A 22,582-nucleotide genomic window follows, 5' to 3' on the forward strand; every position below is an offset into this window, starting at 1 on the left:
CTTCTAAGTTTGCAATTTTAGAAATTCAAAGAGCATCTTAAGAATTCCATTAATTTCAATATACCACATTTAGTGCAATAAGAAAGTATCACTGTAAATTAGAATGCAGAAGTCTAAGTCTGTGTATCTATACTCTCTACAAACAAATAGGGTGGTGCACCTGGATAGACATTCTGGTAGTGCATCATGTCCCTGGGAAGCAGTAGTCTGGATTATAAAAGAAAGAATAGTCAATATGTCATAAGAGGAAGAATACAGTTTGCTAGAGTCTTGAGGCTGTTGGATAGGTGTTCTTTACTCTCTACATTCAGTAAGCTTTTTAATTCTCTTGAGGCTTGGGTATTTAACAGGCTAGAATCAATATTCTTTTGCAATTGCAACATGTATTACTCAGTTCATTTTTTAAATTATTTGGTTCAATAAATTTCTTCAACAGAGACCTTGTTAGGAATTGGATTTGATTAGTAATTTCTTTATGCCCTGACATACTTCAGAATGTGTTTAAAGATGTTTGAGTACATATAAGTATGAGCACTTGAATATTTTGAATTAAAGAAAAAATTATGATAGAAGATCAAAACTAGGGGGGAAGTTAGAATGCAGTTATGAGGGCCATGAACTATTTCTTGTTCTTTAAATTTCATGGTGGTCAATGTGAACAGTAACATCTAATTAACAACATGATTCTCATTGTAGAGAAGAGAAAAAATATTTTTAAAGGAGCAAAATGTTATCTTTTTATACTTTTTCCTCCTTTCATGGTAGTATAATAAGTGTGACTTCCAGATCAATTGTATTAGGAGAGTTTGGTCATTACTTTAGTGCTAAGATAATATTCCAGCGTTTTCTCAGTTAAAGCATTTAGTCTCCTGAAGTACATCTTATCCATGTCTTTCCATTAGGAAGATAGTCACTTAAATAAATGTACATTTAAAAAAGACAGTTTACAACTTTTGGCCTGTACAAATCTGGAACAAAAAAGACAGAAGGAAACCAAGGACTTGAAGAAACTATCTACAGGACTAATAGCCCGCAGGCACCACAGCCTCATCTGTCCTAAGATCAGAAGATCTAGATGGTGCCCAGCTACCACTACAGACGACTCTGACCAGGGATGCTATAGAACGTGACAGATAGGAGAAAGTGTAGAACAAACTCAAATTCCTAAGAAAGTCCAGACTAACTGGACTGGTAAAAACTAGAAGAACCCCCAAGACTATCACCCTGAGACACCCTTTAAACTTGGAGCTGGAGGAACCACTCCTGGAGGTCACCTTTCAGCCAAATAACAGATTGGCTCATAAGATAAACAATATCACCTGTGAATACAATGCTTCTTTAAGTAATCATCTATATGAGACCAAACGGTCAACGTTTACCCTAAAAAAAAGATGAGATGGTAAGGGGCCGGGGGGCAGGGAAGCTAGATTAATGGAAACAGAACAAACAGAGTAGAAATACTGAGAATGGTGACACATTGTGAAAAACATAACCAATGTTGCCGAACAATAAGCATAGAAATTGTTAAATGGGAACCTAATTTGCTGTGTAAACTTTCACCAAAAAAGACAACAAATATTATCAAAAAAAAAAAGAAAAAAAACAGGTTACCTAATCATTCTTTAAACTGCATAATAAGATCTTTACTTTTGAATTTACTGGGTAAAATCTCAGCCACTCTGGAATTAAACAGTTGTCTTGAAAACCCCAAGGAGCTATTATATTCTGGAACAATGCCAGAATGTAATTATGTTCTAGGACATAACTGGATGAGACTATGGTCCCCTCCGTTTTGATAGTATAGACGTTTCTAATGGGATTCCCAAGACACTCAGTGGAAAGATGTCATAATAAGCTACTCTATCATACGGTCATATAACATTCTCTATTAAAAAAAAAAAAAATGATACTTATCTTTGTTAAAAGTACAGAAAATCAGTTTGCACTTTTTGCTCTACAATGGAAATGAAACCACTTCAGTGCCGGTAAACAGCTGAGAAATATCCAGTGAGAGCAAACTGTAAGATCAAAATGATCAGCCCTGCTGATTGACTCTTCTGTGATCCTTCTTCCTTGTGGTAAAGAAGGGAGGGCCTATGGTTACAAACCTTGGGTCTGCCCCTTAGTAGCTGTGTGATCTTGGGAAAGCCACCTAGCCTCTCTGAGCCTGTGTTTCTTCCTCTGCACAATGGAGATAATACTCAATAGGGTTGTTTTAAAGCCTAAGCAAGGACGTGTATAAAATGTGTTTGTCCCAGTGCTTGGTACATGGTAAGGCTTCAATAAGTGGAAATAACATACATACATACATATAAAAGTAATGCTGAATTTTATTAATAATTTTTCCATATAGAAGAACTCTACATTAATCACTAGCCATAAAAAAAAAAAAAAAAAGCCGTACGGATTATTTAATAATTTGCTTGTTTTTATTTAAGAGTTCCTGAAAGAAACATCTTATTGTAGGAAGAACCAGGGACCAGCAGAATCATGGACTTTAAAAATATGTAAACTGATTTGGGGCTAAGGAGGGGAGTGCATAAAACACATGGATCATGTAAGTTTCTATGGCTGAGGCTGGGCTTGGGTCTTTTATTTAAAAACTACTTTTAAAAGCTCCCCAGTGATCTTAATGGGCAACTAGGACCGAGAACCACTCCTTTAGAGTCTGAAATACTTCTGAGTCTCTGCTCTGTCATTTAGTGTGTGATCCTGATAAATTACTTAACTGCAATAAACTTTTTTTTGTCTATAAATTTGAGATAACATGTTGCCATTCTATATTCTTGGAAGAACTGTTAAGTTCTAAGATAAAATGAGCTAATGAATGTACAGAATCCAGTGCCTAGCAGAGAGGAAATATTAACTAAATGTTGATTCTCTTCCTTTGGCTAGAAAGACCCCATCAATAAAATATTTTGGGCAAGCAATTTCAAGTAACTGGATAAGAAGATTTTGTTTTACTTTTTTAATTTCCTTTTTTTTTTTTTAAGGCATCAACTGAGTTTCTAGCAGGTTATGTGATTCCAAATGAAAAATCCAGCTCTGAAGAGGCTCAAGGTAACCTGTTAATGTGGTTACCAGTGAGAAGGCTGTGTTACATAGGGCTCACTTACCACACTGTCCCAGCCTGCAGCACAGAGGAGACTGTTATAGCTTTATCAATGTCGTTGGTAAAGATTCCTGCCGATAAACCGTAGAAAGTGTTGTTTGCTCTCTTGATCACATCATCTAAAGATTTAAACTTCATGATTTGCTGGACTGGTCCAAATATCTATACCACAGGAAACAAATGAAATGAATCAAATAGGTTTAGACTAAATATTTTAAATTATATTGTGGATTTAATTTCCCCTGCAAGCTGTCCTAAAATGATCAAGAGTTTCCTACTTATTTCAAGTTTGTGTGTAACAATCAAAGTAGGTAACTGCCAGATTGCTAGTAAGTCATGTGTTACATCCTCTTTGGAACAGGGTGGGTATAAACAAAAATGGCAATATTCATTTTCTAGATGTTGGAATGAAGGCTTCGAAGAACTCATGGTGGTACATTAAGCCATTAGCTTCAGAATTTCTTTCCTGTTTAGGAACATTTTTAATTCTCTCCCAAGTTTTCCTCATCTTCCAAATTACTACACAAACAGTAATCCAGAGAAAGCAATGCTTGTTCTACCAGATAAACGATTGTATAGGCAATGATTAATAATACTGTGTTTTAAATATCAGTGTACCTGTGATGGATTGATACAGTCTATTGGACTTAGATCTTTCCATAATTAGCTAGGTGCCAGAGAAACCAGAATGTTGGGGGAAAACAAGTTAGTAAGACAACATGAATTTTTGTGCTGATGCTACTCTGTACTCAAATCTTGTGCAACTCTCATATACCAAAGGAATGGCTCCTTACTACAAGGGCTTAAATCCCCAGTCACCCTGTACTAATCAAAGCATGAGTTCATTGGCAACGACTATAATCACGGAACAGAAAACGGAAATCACACTTGGCTTATTCCAGCTTCAACTACTCTTTCACTTTCACCAGATCTTGAATTAGCGCAGCCCAACTCAGGCCCAAGTGGGAGAAAAAGAACTGGATTTTCCTTTAAAGATTAAATTCCGATATTAAATTTCTCTAAACCAATTATTAAAATTTAAAACAAAGAGGGCTTTCTGAGTGTTACCGACTGAACAGGGTCTTCTGGGAAATGTGAATGAGGGAAGGTAAAAATCAAAAAAGAGAAATGTTTTTTGGTGTTCGCCATTGAGCAAAGAGTCATGGGGGTAAGGCCTGCTGTCAATGGAGCCAAGTAAAAATCCAAAAGTTGTAAATCTAATCATTATATTACAACCTGAGAACCAGATATAGAGCAGCTACTGCAATTTTTTTTTTTTTTTTTACTGAAGTAAGTAGCTTAACAGCTTTCAAAATTTAAATTGAACACATCCCATGGCTCCAGGGTACTACTTTGAAGTAGCAAGCAAGCTGTTCTACTACGTACATTGTAAGAATACAACAAATGTTTCCTTCATTGAAGATTTTTCCCTTAGTTTTTTTCTAAAATTAATCAAAATATACAACCTCAGATCTCATCAGACAGACAACTATTTGTCAATAAAAGCCAAAACTACAGGACTGAACTGACATTGAGAAACTAAGTACGCTTGATTATCCCTATGCATTTGCTTTTACTTTTCTTTTTCCTGTTTGCAAACCTGATTCTGCACTTTTTCCCTCATGTGATGTTAATGTCTGGGCAAGGAAGATAACCCTCCCAGGTCTTCTGCCGTATCAGAGATGCTAAACACAATTTTAACGAATGAAAGGGTTATGATTCAATATATCCGAGTTGTCAGTGCCTTCTTATTTTATCACCTTCATGGCCCAAAGCCAGTAAATCAATCTATACATTTATTAAAACCCCCTAGTGCCCATGGGGTAGATTATTTATAACTTCTAAATGCAAGCTGTCTTTTCCTAGTTATTTATCAAATCTCTGGATCTTTTTTTTTTTTTCTGATGTTAAATAGTTTGTGATCACCCAATATTAAACTACAATGTATTTGCCTAGGAAAATTAGAAAGTATAAGAGCTAAAAAATATGGGGCCAAGAGTACATGGAAGGTGGGGAGTGATAAAGAGAATGAATGTTCTTTTCGAATATATGAATGGCTAGTATGAGGAAAAAGGGCAGAAGGTAAATATGGAAGCAGCAGGCACAACATAAGAGGAGAGAGTCTAGCCAGCCAAAGGCAGAACTTTCTAATGATCAGCACTGTCCCAACACGGAAATTTCTCAAAAAATTGCAGATGTTTAAAGACACCAGCTGCCACTGGCTGGGGCTATAAAGGAGAACAGTGTGGTGATTACAGGAGACCTTTTTATATTACGCAAAGCCTGTGAACCTACAATTATCATGCAAAAAAAAAAAAGTTCAAAAAAAAAAAAAAAAAACCCCAAAACCTGTAACTGCATATCACTTTATCCTTTAAAAATTATTTTCAAATATATTATCTCAAAAGAAAAAGCCACATGAAGATGGAATTGTCTTTTCATTACCTTAATGCTGTGAAAGAAACACCTAGAAAGCGTTACCCCTCCTGATCCATCTTTGGCTGGAAATTCTTGGCCAGCTAAATGGAATCTTTACTATTTTTAGTCTTGATCCCAAATACTTTAAACCTTTATCAATAACAGAATGAAAAGTAACATTTCCTGATAAGATATTCAAAGAGCTGAGAATTTCAAACAGACACTTTGTATACACACATGCAGACAAAACACCACAACAAGGGAACAGAACAGAAAGAAACCATTTACCTCCTCTTTGGCAATGCGCATCTCATCTGTAACGTTAGAGAAAACTGTGGGCTGGATAAAGTAGCCTTTATTCCCCCACGGGCCTCCTCCACATTCCAGTTTGGCTCCTTCTTTCTTCCCACTCTCAATGAGGTCAAGTATTTTAACATATTGCTCCTTGTCAATCTATTTGAAAAACATCACCAGAAAAGGGGGAGAGGAGAGAGGTTAGCAACTTGTGAGGATAACACATTGTCTGGTCTGTTAATGTAGGGTTCAAAAATGCTAGACTATTGTTATTATGTCAAATATTGAACAAAAACAGCTGGTGGGCGCTGTGATTCATTCTTTGGTTGTATTTTATCCTCATGACTTTTCTGGAAAGGAACCTTAAAGATATTTGTATTTAGCATTTGTTTACAGTTATGTAAGAAAAGCAAATAGAGAAAACAGATAAACCTTTTCACACAATGGTTATTTATTTACTCTAGGATAAATGCCTGTTAATATTCGAATATATTTACCTAGACACTGTAGTCCTAACTCAAATGAAAGGAGTGAAAGAAGAAAAAGGGAACATCAGTGCTGGGTTTAATCAGATACAGCAGTTGGAAATCAAATCCTTTTGTACTTCAAGAAGACCCTATCCTTCTGTTGGGCTCTGTTCGTGAACCCTGCCCTCTGGTCCGGTCCATGCCCTTTGACGCCACGTTCTGACCACAGCCTGCCCATCCTCCTTGGTTCGGGTCCCTCTGGAACTGTCAGGAGATATGTTTGCAGTTTCTGGCCTGACCTGACTGTCACCATCTTAATGTTATTTAAATCTAAATATATGGCAAGTATTACACCACTTAGATGGTTTCTTAAACAATGTTTTTTATGAGGAAAAAAAATGGGTCCAGAGTTTCAGCTGGGAAAGCTAGGAACATGTCTCTCTCCCCATGCAGTAGAATTGGGGGCCACCCATTGCCTCAAAGGAGCCCTGGTGGGACAATGGTTAAAACACTTGGCTGCTAACTGAAAGGTCGAACACTCCAGTGGCTCTGCAGAAGACCTGGTGAGGTGCTCCAGTAAAGATTTCAGCCTTGAAAATCCTATGGGGTAGTTTCAACCTGTTCTATAGGGTCAGTATGAGTCAGGATTGACTCTAAACCCCATTGCTTTCCAGTCAATTCTGAGTCATAGCGAACCTACAGGACAGAGTGGAATTACCCCATAGGGTTTCCAGGGAGTGACTGGTGGATCTAAACTGCCGACCTTTCTGTTAGCAGTTGTAGCTCTTAACCACTGCGTAACCAGGGTTCCTGGAATTGGCTCTAGGGCACATTAAAACAACAACAATGACCATCATTGCCTTACTTCTTACTTTGGGAGATTGAAAGATTGTGTGACTCCCTGACTCCAAATCCCTGGTGACAGCTGCCTCTTGTCTCAGATGTGGTGGGGTTAAGGCTTAAAGAAAAGAAAAAAAGACTAGGGGATCCAGGGGGTAAAGGTGGGGGATCCTTAGCAGTTTACTCCTTTCTCACTACCTAAACAGGTGCTTTTCACCATCTTCATTGTCTTCTGCACACTTCCCCCATTTTCCAAGGCCCAGAGAAAGGTTCCATAAAGTTATTCCTAAATGCACACGCCTAGCTCCCAGCTCCCATATTCAAACTGTATTAAGTGCTGCTTGAAACCAGAAAACATTTTCTATAACTGGGCACCATACTTGGCTACTTCTGAAAAATCAGACACTGAAAACCCTGTGGAGCACGCTGTTCTACTCTGACACACGTGGGGTCACCCTGAGTCGGGACTGACTCCAGGACAAATGGTTTTAGTTTAATAAGAAGTTATATTTAATCTATCACACAATTCTTCATACACTCAGAATAAGAGGTTGGTGTTAGGTGCTTTCAGCCCAGTTAAGATATTCTGGTTTGTCAGAAAACAGTCAAGAATCCACGTACCTCCCCGTGAGGCTTCCCTGGTCTATTATGAGACGTTAATCTCACTACGTCCACCAAATCATGACTTTGGGTTTTTGTTCAATATGTGTTTCCCAAGTCATAACTTTTCTCTGCATGTGACCAGAGTAGATACCTGGCGACATACATATACATGCACAAACATACATGTATGTCTGTATGTGTATATATATATATGTCATATACACACACAAATACACATATATTTGCATTATTCTAATCCCCAAATGCTTTAAGATTGCAAACTTCAAAAGAAAAACAAACTTCTTTAAATGTTTCTTTCCCAAACAAATATCATCAGTGATTATTTTCTCTGCAATGTTTTGTTACAATGAGGAAGATTTTGAATATATTTAAAAAGCCCCAGTTTGCTCCTCCACCAGTGGGTGAAGCAGTAGGCTAAAGCTCAGTGAAGGGGGAGCCTCTTTTCCAGAAGCTCTTTCTCCTAACAAGGGACGAATATTTTCAAGGCTAAAGAAGCCCTGGGGGCTTTTCACAGTCCTTAGTTCTCAAAATCCTAACATACCTACCTATTCAGTCCCACCCATGATAAAAATCTATTAATTGATAAAGTCTTCTGTTAAGCAGTTAGATCACTGGATTATGTACTTAAGAATCCTATGGATTGGAATTTTTTTTAAAAGTGTAATTTAACTCTGTTCTCGTAGCAGTAATGAGGTATTCTAGTTCAACTTTTGAGCTTCTGGTTGAATTCCGCAGATGCTCTATAAGAGGAAAGTATTGCCTACTCAGAGTTCAACACCCTTGAACATTGGGTAAGCAATAACTTAGATGTTGTCTTCTCTCCTCTTCCCTCCCCACCCCTCCCTTTCCTTCCCTTCCCCTCTCCTCATATATATTTCTCTTTCAATCTACTGACACTGCTTAACATCCCCTGGGGGCCCAAGTTACCCTAAATTGAGAACCGCTGCTCTAGAACAGAACTCCAAAGGGCAGGAGAAAATTCAGAACCAAAGGTCCAGGAGCTTGAACAACAGACAATGAACAGAGAGCTGTGTGAGGAAGAAGGAAAAGCGAACGCTGGATAAGAAGGAAACACCCTCACAGATGCTAGTATACATAAGAAAACCAGGAGCCCTAAGGAATAAGTGGGCTTTAACAAGTACAATGAGAAGTTTGCCTCAAACCCAGGAACTGAGATCCTTTAGGATACCCATCATACCATAAGAAGGTCAGAATAACTGAAGACTTTGGAGAGGACTGAGAGACGTGATAGCTGTCTAGATCTGTGGGACGGCAGCTAAGACAAAGGGCTGATTCCGGGGAACAAATAATACAACTGCATAAGAATTTCCAAGTGCATGGTTGGTAGCTGCTGTTGAGTTGGCCTCTGACGCATGGTGACCCCATGCACTACGGAACAAAACACTGCCCAGGGCCGTGCCGTTCCCATGATCGGCTGGGGATCAGACGTTGTGATCCACAGGCTTTTCATGGGCTAATTTTCAGAAGTAGATCACCATGCATTGCTTCCTGACCTGTCCTGGCCTGGAAGCTCTTGTGAAACCCGTTCAGAATCATAGTAACACGCGAGCGTCCACCGACAGACGGGTGGTGGCCGCTCAGGAGGCGCATTAGCAGGAATCCAGGGGACCCCCAGCACGGAAGGCGAGAGTCCTCCCACGGAACTACCAGTGCCCCCACCTTCCAGTGGATAGACAACTGTGTACAGGGATCAGGAGGGGTGAAGATTGAGGAAAATAAGACTTTTAGAGCATTCTTTTATTTTTCCTCACACCTTTAATACCCAGCATGCCTCAAACTGTTCCTAGGCATGAAAACTGGGCAACACAAAAGCCGGATGCTTCCTTTACTGTTGCATGATAGATGCATTGTTTTTAATTACCAGGTGGGTACAGTATTTTTACCTAGAAAGATGTGGAGACATGAAGTAATCTTACTCAATAAAAAGCTAGGCCAAAGAAAGAAGGAAAAAGAGGATACAGGCAGCCCCGGGGTTACCAACGAGATCTGTTTCTAGTTGTGCCTTTAAGTCACATTTGTAAGTTGGTAACAGGTGCATTAGGGTCTTATCCAGCCTTACTTTAGCGCAGGAAAAGGCTCTAAGCCTTTTCAATGATATAAAAGCTACACATGCAGCCAGTGAAGGTGAGTGTGATGAAGAATTTGTTGTGAGTAGGGGCTTTTTTTTAGGGGCTGGTTCAATCCTTTGGTTCAATCCTTTCAAATTTACATAACATTACAGGGCCGGTAAGAGTTGTCCTCAGAGCCCTAGTGGCACGGGAGTTAAGAGCTACAGCTGCCAGCCAAAAGGTCAGCAGTTTGAATCTACCAACCATCCTTGGAAACCCTGTGGGGAAGCTCTACTCTGTCCTATAGGGTCACTATGAATTGGAATCCACTTGTTGGCAACGGGTTTGGTTTTTTTTTTTTTTGGCTAAGGGTTGCCCAAAAGTTGGATGTTGGTAACTCCGGGATTGCCTGTACTTTATTCTTGTCTCCTGATAATGGAATTCCTTCTATTTTATACCCACCTGAGGGCCTTGATTTACTCCTGGGGTCAGAGGATTTCCAAGAACATACTTCTTAGCCCGCTCAACACTCCTTCGAACAAACTCGTCATAAATAGATTCTTCCACAAAAAGTCTGGATGCAGCTATACAACACTGGCCCTGGTGGTAGAATAATCCCTGGTGGGCAGATTCGACTGCATTGTCCACTGCAAAGAAGACATCATGTTAAAGAAGTGATATTTTCTAAAGATTATGTATTTTTATGTGTATGTCTAAGAGGCAATATGATGGCATAGAAAGATTGTGAGTTGGGTAGTCAGACACGGGCTCAATATATTCTACCTCTTATCAGCCAGGTGGCTAATCTTTCTGATACTTTATTTGCTATGGAAAGGATAGCAGCACATAGGAAAATCTGAAAAAAATGGTAGCCGGTATTATAAATTTAATGTCAGCATTACCAAGAATACGGAAAGTTTCATAAGGTCAAATCTCGTTGCAAGTGTACTTTATAAATATTTTCATTTATAACTAGTTTTATGGTGGAATATTTTTTTCCAGCCTCAGGTTTTAATTAGATAACAAAGAAAATCTGAAAGGTTTCATTACATTAAATAATTTAGAGAGTTCTTAAATGCCCTAATCAATAAGACAAGTGATATACATGAAAAAAAAAAAAATCTAATAGTCTCTCCCTCACCTTACAACTTTATCTAGGAAAGATGTTTTTCAAAATCTACTATTCAAGAATGCCATACTATTTCATTTATGCCTACAAACACTTCTTATCTAATTTTTTGAGATGGTGAAAAATGTTCCTTAAAAGGATGATTTAGATTGCTTCATCAGGTCCTAAACAGGAAGAAAAAAAAAAATTCATTGCATTTAATTCTCTAAATACTGAAGATTTAATTCAGCATTATAGCAGCTGGGTATGGTTTTAGTTATTTTTTATGTTATTTAGTTATTTTGTGAACTAGTTACACCTGCTTAAGTTGTAGCAGACACAGCTTACAGAAACGTTTGGTAAAATCAGGAATCTTGCTATGTTTGTAGAAAACATAATAAGGTAATATTTTCTACAAGAAAAAAATTCAGTTAAGACCACAGCAGCAACACTGGCACTTCCGTAAACCATTGTATTTATAGTCTCATGCTGATAATGCAGTCATTAAAGAAAAGATTGGATGAATGTTTGATAGTCTATTGACTGCTAGAGAGAGAATTTTGGGGGTCCACTTGGTACTATAATCAGAATGATCCTAGGATATTATTGCATAGTGGAGCGCCATTATAACTGTAGATTTAACACATGTGAAAGCAATTATGCTTGCTAGGAAAAAAAAAGAGAGAAATTATTTAAATAGTACGAGCCGTCTTCTTCTGGCCATTTATTTAATGAGCGTCCAGCCCAGAGTGAAGGGAGATGACAAATGTGCAGCGGCTGTCTCCACATTTGGGCCCAGTTCAATGTGTCTACGGATGGGCATCTATCCCATCGTGCTTAATGCGTGCTAATAAGTAACAGCACAGAATTAAAGACCAAAACAAACATCATGGCCCCTATTGTGGGTTAAATTTTGTCCCCTCAAAAGATATGTGGACATCCTAATCCCTGCTCCCTTGAACATGACCTTATTTGGAAACAGGGTCTTTGCAGATGTAATAAAGCAGAAGATGAGGTCATTACGATGGACCTTGACCCATAATGACTGGTGTCCTTAGAAGAAGAGGAGAAAAGATGCAGAGACACAGACACAGGGAAAAGATGGCTGTGTGACCGCAGTGGCAGGGAATGGAGTTGTGCTGCCATAAGCCAGTGGACACGTGGGGCCAGCAGAAGCTGGAAGAGGAAAGGATCTTCTGCTAGAGGCTTTGGGAGCGGCCATGGCCCTGTGCCCCTTGATTTCAGACTTCTATCCTCTAGCGCTCTCAGAGAACACATCTCTATTGTTTTAAGCCACCCAGTATGCAATTCTTTGATAAGGTAGCTCTAGGAAACTAATACAACCCCTAAATGCAAACCATCTACTTTGGGGTTCTGCTGAGGAAATAGTAATCTCTTCCAAACCAGGGAGAAAGGGTGTATTTGTTAGACCTGCCTTTAGGCTATAACTTTAGGACTATTTATGAGGTTTTTCAAGGGTAATTTTGGACTCTGATTCATGCCTTACGCTTTGATGTTCAAAGCAAACCCTTCTGTAAAATTCAAGTTCACTGTATGGCATTATCAGATACCACCAAAGATGCCGGGTGAAAAGTTAGCCCAGCGGCTGATACCTACAGTCAGCATCAGCAAACACAATGCAGGGGCTCTTTCCACCCAGCTCCAGGGTCACCCTCTTCAGATTGCTTTTCCCGGCAGCTTCTTTGATCATTTTGCCCACCTGAAACAGAGCGAGACAAAGGGGAGGTTTAATCTGCTTTCATGAAGACAGGTTCATTTAGAGTTTGAAATTTATAGGAAATGTGTGCCACAGTTAAATTTCATTTGGGAAAACCATTCATAATGGAAACTTTCAAGATCTGGCACCTTTGTAAGGACTACTTCAGAGTCTGTCTCAGATTGTGTCATTTGTGTACACAAAAGTTTCCCAACAGATTGTTACCTCCTTGGTAGCAGTGACAATGTCCTACCACCATACACTTTCCTCAGTAGGATCTACCACTGTGGGCTCCCTTCTGTGGTGGCTGACACACTTCTCTCTCTCATGCTATAACTTTGAACAGTATAGCTAGAAGTAAGAAATTGGATCTGTACTCTGTGCTTCTGTCTCAGTTGGCTGGAATCTACTGTTCCAGATTTTTCTTTAATGCTAGTTGCCTCTCTTCAGAGAAAGACATTGTTTCTAGAATTTTCTTTTTTTCCTTTGTGGAACTCTTACCATCAAGGTTATTTTCTGTAGTTATTTTTGTTTTTTTGTCTCTAAAACTTGGCCTGTTTTAAAATTAATTATTCTTCATTATTTTAGTTGAAACCTCAATCCACTAATATGATTTTTTTAAAAAAATGATTTATTTTATTTTAATTCTTTGGGTTGTTTTTACTATACCACAGAACAAGTATTAGGATTTCTCAAAGGCTAAAAGATGTGGATTTCAGCTGCATAAGCTTGTTGTGTAACAACCAAAATGAAGAGGATTGCATTTTTTGTTTTTATTTAGGTAACACAGCAAAATGTTTTTCAAATTAGACTTGGCTTTAAGAACATAGCAACCCATTAACATAGAAACTCCTATCAGATCTTAATAAATGTTTCCATTCAGACTGAACAAAAGATAAATAGAGGCTTACCGAGTGTATATTTAAATTTTATGTGGTCATTGAACTACCTGCCACTGTACATTAAAAAAAAAAAAAAAAATTGCCATTGAGTTGATTTTGACCTATAGTGACTCTATAAAAAAATTTTTTTTTTTTTTTTATAGGATAGAGTAAAACTGCCCCATAAGGTTTCCAAGGCCATAATCTTTAGGGAAGCAGACAGCCACATCTTTCTCCCTCACAGCAGCTGGTGAGTTCAAACTGCCTGTGTTTTGGTTAGTAGCTGAGCACTTAACCACTGCGCCACCAGGGCTCCTGCTACTGTGAATACAGAGTATTAACTAATCTGCCAATGCTTTCATCTTTTCTAAAGATTTTGTGGGAGTAAAACAAACCCCTAAAAGTCAATTAATAAAAGCAGACTAAACATAGATTTGCACTGGAGAGACTCTGTCTGAATCATTTTTCAAAACCCAGAGCAATTTTTAGCACACAGTTAGACATCATCATTCCATCCTGTGAACCCTCTCCCAGCACTCTGTACACATCTTAGTGCACTTACCCCGTGCTGCCTTGTTTCTGATTTGTGTTAGCAGTTTTATGAGATGGGGGTACTTTGACCCTTCATCCTCTATTAAAAAAAAACAAAAAAACAAACTCATTGCCATTGAGTCGATTCCAACTCATGGCGACCCTATAGGACAGAGTAGAACTGCCCCATAGAGTTTCCAAGGAGCTCCTGGCAGATTCGAACTGCCGACCTTTTGGTTAGCAGCTGTAGCACTTAACCACTACGCCACCAGGATTTCCTCATCCTCTATACTGCATACAAAAAGAAGCACGCATTATTTCTTCCACTGAACATTTAACAATGCCACATAGTCTAATAGAATGACTCAAGAATGTTTCTGCTTGATACAGTGTCATTTCACCCCATTCCTTTGCTTAGGACAGAAAATCTCAATAGATAGGAACTCATTCCCCAAACAGAGAAAGAAACTGTTCTCTCTTTGTTCCTCCTGCCTTTCCTCGCAGTGCCCTTGGCTGAGTTCTTTCAAGTTCTGGATGATCAAGCTGGAGCCAGAAAGAAGGCAGAGAAGTGAGGCTGGGCCCAAAGGAACATCCAGGGCAGCTGGGCTTCTGGCTCCCTTTCAGGATGTCCAGGGAAGTGAGAGCCCCCAAATAAGGAGCTGAGGGTCAGGCTCTGCTATTTAATTTTCAGAACCTACACAATAATAAAATTACGTTCATTCATACAAATCACTGTGGCCTAATTTATATTTTCTACCGTAAACCTTACTAATCATACACCAAGGCCTAACTGGCAGAGAAGATAATAAACACGCTAAGAACCATTTACTCTGGTCTCCTGAGTTTGCTGCAGATATTTCATCTCCTCCAAATCACAGCCGCTTATGTTCTATAAACATACGTGAAGGCGAGAATCAGGAATAAATCACTAGAGAGCACTTTTGTTTTAAGGAAGTGTCGGCTCAAAAATTGTTACGCAAAGCATGCTTCTGACTGCTGGAGAGGCTGGCATTCATTATTGCCGGCCTGAGTAAATGATCTCACCTCTGTTGATCCTGTGAAGGCCACTTTGTCAATGTCCATGTGGGATGAAATGGCTGCTCCTGCGGTGGGCCCATAACCGGGCACAATATTCACCACCCCTGGAGGAAACCCTGCCTAAAAGGCATAAAGCAAAAAACTTACAGCAGAACAGAAAATTTAATACTATGAAAGAAGAGGAGATTATGAGATTGAGGCTGTCTCTGTGCGAATCTTGTAAATTTTCCTCCAAAATCCACTACCCTTAAGTCAATTCCTACCCCTAGTAACCCTAGAGGACAGAGTAGAACTGTCCCATAGAGTTTCCAAGGCTGCAGCCTTTATGGGATGGAGGGTAGAGGGGCTGCTGAGTTCAAAACACCACTGTTTGGCTCACAGCTGGGTGCTTAACCACTGTGCAACCGACTAAGAAAAATTCACTTAAGGGGTTTTATTATTTTATTATTATTATCATTTAATTTCTTAGTCCACATAAAATAACCTCAAATGTTCAGTATCAAGGGACCATTTCTCCTCATGATAAATCCACTTTTGACTTAGGCATTGTTCTAATGACAGCTGTCTCAAATTTCAGAATGTGGCAGTGGTGGTGGGCCTCGAGTCAATTCCAACTCACAGCTCCCTACAGGACAGGGTAGAACTGCCCCATAGGGTTTCCTACGCTGTAGTCTTTACAGGAGCAGATTGCTAGATCTTTTCTAACCTGGAGCCACAGGTGGGTTCAAAGTGCCGACCTTTCAGTTAGTAACGGAGTGCTTAACCATTGCACTGACAGGGCTCCTTAATCTCATAATAGTAACTCAAAAAGATGGTGGTCTGTGTTATGAATTGAATTTTATCTCCCAAAAAGGTTTGTTGAAATCTTACCTCCTGTACCTGTGAGTGTGATTCTTTTTGGAAATAGGGTCTTTGAAGATGTTATTAATTAGGGTGACATGGTCATACTGGAGCAGGTTGGGTCCTGGTCCTATAGGACTGGTGTCTTTATAAAAGAGGAGGAGAAGATACACAGAGGCAGAGAGACAGAGGAAGAAAGCCATGTGATGCTGCAGCTGCAAACCAGGGAGCGTCTGGGTGGACTAACCAGCTGCCATTGAGCTGATGCTGACTCACAGTGACTCCATGTGTGTCAGAGCACAATTGTGCTTCATAAGGTTTTTAATAGCTGATTTTTGGAAGTAGATTGCCAGGTCTTTCTTGTGAAGTGCCTCTAACCACCAATTTTTCAATGAGCAGCAGAGCAAAAAAGGTTAACTCTTTGCACTACTCAGAGACTCCTTGGGTGGACTAGTTTAAACAACTTTGCAGAGCATTCATGGCAGTTACAAACCAACTTACACTTTAACATTTGAAAGGAAGCCAAATAAATTTCAACAGGAATTTGTGTCCACAAGAGATGTGCAAAAGAAAGAGAAAAGTGATCATAAGATGGCTGTGTGACACTGAGCCTTGGCGTCTGGCATCTCTGAGCAGCGGCTCACTTGGGTTGACTGCCCGAAATCCAAGCCGGTGACCACGCTAAAGACGTCCCCACCATCGCACAGGAGCCATCTGCTGAGAATGGAGTTTACCGTAGCGCCCACGGAGGTCTTCCCATTATAAATTAGGACTCCTGGGTTCCTGTGTCTATTTCAGTTTAGGACACTTACCTCTTTTATTAAAGATGCCACATGAAGAGCTGTGAGAGGGGTTTGCTCTGCTGGTTTGACAATCACGGTGTTTCCACAACTAAGGGCAGGTCCTAACTTCCAAATGAGCATAACCAGCGGGAAATTCCACTATGATGAATATAGAACAAGAGAGTCTTTTTAGTGCAGAAAAGCACATTTGCTAATCAAACTTTTACATTTTACACACCTTGTAGATGTTAAATAGTAACTGTAGTAGTTTTGTGTAATCATCTGGAATCGCTTACTTAAATTCATTGCTAAAAGCAAATTGTGAATGCTAAAAAGCTCTAAATAAATTAGGTGTGGGGAAGGAGCAGGAAAGAGTTCTGAAATTATTCAACTCCTGTTGATTTGAGTTCTTTTCCCATTATGAAAAATACCACTGCATGGCTTGAGAGTCCACCCTTACTATTAAACATACTGTAAGTTATCTGCGTTAAAAAAGTGTAATTATTCCCTTCTTCCAGTAGGTCATTTACTGTAATTCTTTACCCAATAGTATTATTAAATAGCACTTATTTTTAAGACTAATACGTTGTTAAAAAAGGAAGAAGCCTAGGGTTGGCTCGATCCCTGGCCAGCCATGTGAACTCACACAAGTTATTTGCTCTCTGTGTGTTGTCATGCTGTAAATGCTGAAAACAGTCCTCTCTACCTTAGAAGGCTGTCCTGAGAATTAATCGAGAAAGTAGGCCAAGTGCTTATGAATATAGTGACCAGTCAGTGACTCCCTCTGCTGTTGAGCCGATTACTGACTCATAGCGATAAGACAGAGTAGATCTGCCCCATAGAGTTTCCAAGGAGTGCTTGGTGGATTCGACCTGCCGGCCTTTTGGTTAGCAGCCGTAGCTCTTAACCACTACGCCATCAGGGTTTCCAGTAAGTGACTAGTTCACTGTAAAACTCAATTCATTGTAACACTCTTTGCCATTGAGTCGATTCTGACTTATAGTGACCCTACAGGACAGAGTAGAACTGCTTCACAAGGTTTCCAAGGAGCGGCTGGGGGCTTCGAACTGCTGACCTTTGGTTAGCAGCCAAGCTTTTAACCACTGCGCCACCAGGGTTCCACCATTCACTATAGTACAATAAATATTAGCTATTATTAGTATTCAGGCTTATGTAGTTTTTATTGATTTTTTTGAACTAATGAATAATTCAAAATGCTGATGCATTCCAATCTCATTGGAGCAAAAGATTAGTCATCGCTAAGAACTTCAGGACCCCTTACCATATTTTCATTTAGCATTTTTGGATATGCCAGCCAAAGTGAAATCATTTAGGTCATCTCCTGTTTGTTGGGCTTAAAAGGAAATCGTCCTGATGCCTTAGAATCCTACCTTCTCTGAGAGGAATGTGGAGCATCAGAGCTTCTTATCTAAGGGCAGGATATGTTCCCTATAGTGCTCCAAATACCTCTGGCACTTTCTCGGGAATTTTAAATTCAAAAATGAAATTCTTTTAGGGTTTGAACAATCCGATTGCTACTATTCTCCATGATGCGAAGTCCCAACATGGAGATAAAATGTGCTGGAGAGTAGTAGGGCCTAGGACATTTCCCTAAAATGGTGTCCTGCGATAGGCGGTCTGGCGATGACCACTTTGCCACATGCACGTAAAGCATGGATCTTACAAAGAATATGCAATACGACTTGCTTTTCGAAAGAACCCATAGAGTAAAAGGTTAAGGTTTGTTGATGTTGTAATATTGAAACATGCTCCAGGGATATATCAAGACAGGTTTCTGGACAGTGGTATCACTAGGGGGGTGTAGACCATACCAGGTGACACTGTGAGAGGGGATGACACCAAAATGACTGTCTATAAAATTTTTGTGCAGTTCTTCTGCAGAAATTTGTTATTTTTAATAAAAATATCCCTGTATTTAGTTATAACAACAAAACATTTTTAGGAAGCCCAGCTTACATGTATCAATATACCTACAAGGCTAAAACTGTATGCTAATTTACCTTTTGAACTTTTCTAACATGCTCCGGTCAGACCTGTCATTATTACCCCATTACAACGATGCTTTGAATCAGGTGGTTTCGTCTGCATGTGCTACGAGCACTCGCTGTTGTTTTTGTTGCTGCCAATGGTTTTACATAGTCACTGATTTTGTCAAATTCTCTGGTGCTTTAGCTAAATATTGTAATAATCAGAATTTGTGAACCTATATCAACAACCTTTTTGAGAATGCAGTAGCAATTAAAGGAAAAGAAGGCTTTTGCGCAGTCACTAATAATGTAGCTAATAACGTTGTACTTCAATGTAGATTTTGTACAACAGTTTTGTTAGTATTCATATAATCTAAGAACATTACCCAAAAAAACCAAACCAAACCCACTGCCATTGAGTCGATTCCAACTCATAGAACCCTATAGGACAGAGTAGAACCGCCCCATAGAGTTTCCAAGGAGTGCCTGGTGGATTGGAACTGCCGACCTCTTGGTTAGCAGCCGCCACCAGGGATTCCAAGAACATTACATTTAAGCAATTTAAAACTATATTTATAACATATTATTCTATGAGTTAAAATTGATAATAAACATTACTAAGGATTCTGTGTGGTCTAGTATGGGTAGAAGTCCCTGTGGGGTGGACACCAGGAGTTTCAGCACTGGGTCACACCAAGCCTAGTGACACCACTGTTTCTGGACAACCAAGTTCATATCCTAAAAGTTAAGTCACAGGAAGACTCAGGTTCAACATGTCCTACAATTTGCTCTGCATGTAGCAAATATATAAGGATCCATTTGTGTTGAAGGATGCTTCATCACTAAATTGAATAGATTTAGAACTATTTAGAATTTTATTATTAAGATTGAAAATTATACCAGAGACCAACTTACAGGAATGATTTGGCCACACACACCAACGGGCTCATGTCTTGTATAAGTAAAAAAGTTTCCATCTGGAAAATAAAACATAGAATCATATTTAGACAAATATATTTGACATTCATGGAATGATGGTTTAAGGCTTATGTGAGAGGAAGGTGCAAGCAAAAAGTTAAAAAAAAAAAAAGACTCCCAGTACTTACAAAATGAAAATTTGAGCCCCCTAAATTTTTTTTTTAATAGTAATTTGGAATGATACAAATTGTGAAACTGAGGTCAAAGCAAAGATGCTTAAAACTTAAAAATATCTTGTGGTGAAATGAATTTCTTTATGTGGTCTTCTGCCTTGATTCTTTGGAAAAACTGCTTGAGAAATTTTTTCCCCTCAGCCCTGATGAGTTACCTTTGCCCTGGCTTTCTACCCCAGAGGGTTTGTCACTTTTATCCAGGTTGACTGACATTTCCTGGGGAAGCTGTAGACAGGTTTTGATATATTTTTGCCTGGTCCTGGGCCACAGCCTGCCCTGTGATTGGTATGCACCTTGTGGGATTAGTCAATAGATTATGAAAATGAGGTGACTATAGCCTACTATGCAAATGAAGTGTCTGTGGCCTACCAAGAAGGGATTGGCCAATTTGTGGCCCCAGCTGAATGGGGCCATGCCTTGAAATTGACAAGGAGTATATAAGCAGCGAAGCTCACAGAGGTTTTTGAGGCAGAAAGAAGCAGGAATAGAAGTAGCATGAAGAAGCAGAAGAGAAAAGAGAGAAGAAGCAGAGAGAGAGAGGAGGCAAGGAACCTCCTAAAGGAGCTATAACATGGTCATGGGCTATAACACTGAAGACAGCAACAGGCTCAGAAGGGGCCCAGAGGCAGAGCCAGCACTGATAAATGGCACGGCCAAGAGGAGCCTGTCCCGAGGGGCTGAGAGGAGCCTTTCTGAAAGGACCAAGAGGAGGCCTGCAAGGTCAAGAAGAGCTGAGAGAGCTATCCCGCACTGAAGAAGGGAGACTTTGCCTACATGCTTTCTAACGCTGACCCTGAGTTCTAGCCTGTTGATCCTGATTCCGAGTTGTACCCTGTTCCTTAATAAACCACTTAACCATTAGTATGGTCTGTGAGTTCTGTGTGGTCATTGCTACAGATTATTGAATCCAGAAGAGACGCAGAGAGTGCTGTGGGAGGGACGGCTGGTGTCAGAATTGGTAATGAAGGCTGGAGGGTGAAGGTATGTCTGACCTCTGCCTCATAGGAATTGACTATGTGCTGATTCTTATATTTGAAGTTATTCGTACAGATCTGAAAGGTAATTGATTCTATTTCTCACTGAGTAAGAGGGCTGCTTTCTATATTATTCTATTCTCAAAGTTTTATAGAGAAAGAAAGTAGGAGGTGTGTGGCTAAGAGAAGAACCATAATAAAATGTACTTACGGCTGCTATAACTCCTACTAGTAATAAGCTTTAAAAAAAAAAAAAAAAAGTAATAGAATTTAAAAAATAGTAAAATTAGAAAATAGTAGGAAAAAAAAAAAAAATCCCTAAAAGCAATGCGATATATAGCCTTTCCTAGTGGCTTGTTCTAAAATGTTCTTTTTGTACCTACTGAACAACAGAAGCAAACACTCTTAATTCATGAAAAAATAAAATAAAAAGCCAGAAAAAAAGATACTCCTTTCAACCTGAACTTGACTGAGTCATAAACCTCAAAGTTTGATGTGGTCAACCTGAGCTTTTTACATTGTGCTTTATTTTCTGTTCTGCTCTAGTTCCCACAGATGCCTCCTGGCCGTCACAGCAAAAACTCTCCTTATCAAGGTCTATTTGTACTTGAAATGGCACCTCCCTTTTGTCAAAGGATAAATAAACAGTTACTGAAAGTACCAAATTCCTTGGGACCACCATGGCCTCACTCTCCCCTTTTAACTTCCCAGATATCACTTCAAACCTACTGGATGCTCCGATTAGTCTGGAAGTGCACATCAGGACCAGACTGGAGGTTGTTGTAATCCTACAGTCAATAAGTTTATATGGATTAAACTCCACCCATACTGTCTTCCAAGTTGGTGCTTTTTCACATTTCTATCTCAGTGTGCCCATGCCTTCACTAAAATGAGACATACGCACATATTCACACATATGACTTCTTAAGTCAGCTATAAACCCAGTGCCATCTTGTTCTGACTAAAGCTATTTGAAACAAATCAGCATGAATTAGTTTGTTGAATTACCCTGGTCTGATTACACTGAGTTAGACCAGGTACAGACCACTATAACAGACTCATTCTGTAACAAGAAAGGAGGCTTAAATAATTACATTATAGATAGTTATAAATGTCACTATTGGAATACAACCCAAATATATAAGTTCAGAGACCACCTTTGAAAAGTTGGGGTCCTTAGAGAGCCAGTTGTCTTAAATCAGTAGTTGTGGCCAAAAGAACGTGCTTACTTCAGCGTTTGCTAAAATATACAGTGGGATTATGCTGAAACAATTTTAAAAGCCATTTGATAAATCTTAACAGAACTTTCAGGTTCAGAACTGAATTTTCTCAAAGTCAAGGAGAAAATAAATTTGCTTTGTTTGGTTGGCATTTTTAAAAGAAGAGTTTGGAATTATTCATCTCTGCAGTAATTTCCTCTGCCATACCCTATCCCTGGTGGTTTCTCAAAGCTACTTACCAATTGGTATTGTTCGACCCTGGATCTTGTCAGCCCAGCCTGCACAGTAGCGTAGTGTTTTTATGCAGCCTCCTAAATCCATCAGATACGAATTGGCAAATAGTTTTCCAGCATTCATTGACTCCAATGTCTGAAAAAGAGATCAAACCTCAAATCCAAACTTCCCTAAAATTTCTAGATTAAAGAATATATAGAACATACATACCCAAGACCAAACACATTGCCATCAAGTCAGTTCCGACTCATAGTGACCTTATAGGACAGAGTAGAACTGCCCTATAGGGTTTCC

General features: G+C 39.3%; 1 protein-coding gene across 2 annotated transcripts in view; it reads right to left on the bottom strand.

Moving 5' to 3' along the window:
• Positions 1-22,582, bottom strand: part of LOC126083318 (aldehyde dehydrogenase 1A1) — a 169,003-nt gene that overhangs the window by 5,901 nt on the left and 140,520 nt on the right. For both annotated transcript variants that reach the window (XM_049896928.1, XM_049896927.1), the window contains exons 5-12: positions 22,294-22,423; positions 19,625-19,686; positions 16,752-16,880; positions 15,106-15,219; positions 12,550-12,652; positions 10,287-10,471; positions 5,819-5,983; positions 3,117-3,274 (exon numbers count right to left, since the gene is read on the bottom strand). In XM_049896928.1, coding sequence (XP_049752885.1) covers positions 3,117-3,274; positions 5,819-5,983; positions 10,287-10,471; positions 12,550-12,652; positions 15,106-15,219; positions 16,752-16,880; positions 19,625-19,686; positions 22,294-22,423 — 1,046 coding nt within the window. The remainder of the gene's footprint in view (positions 1-3,116; positions 3,275-5,818; positions 5,984-10,286; positions 10,472-12,549; positions 12,653-15,105; positions 15,220-16,751; positions 16,881-19,624; positions 19,687-22,293; positions 22,424-22,582) is intronic.

This window comes from Elephas maximus, chromosome 9 (assembly GCF_024166365.1).
Source record: "Elephas maximus indicus isolate mEleMax1 chromosome 9, mEleMax1 primary haplotype, whole genome shotgun sequence".
NCBI classification, from domain to species: Eukaryota; Metazoa; Chordata; class Mammalia; order Proboscidea; family Elephantidae; genus Elephas; species Elephas maximus.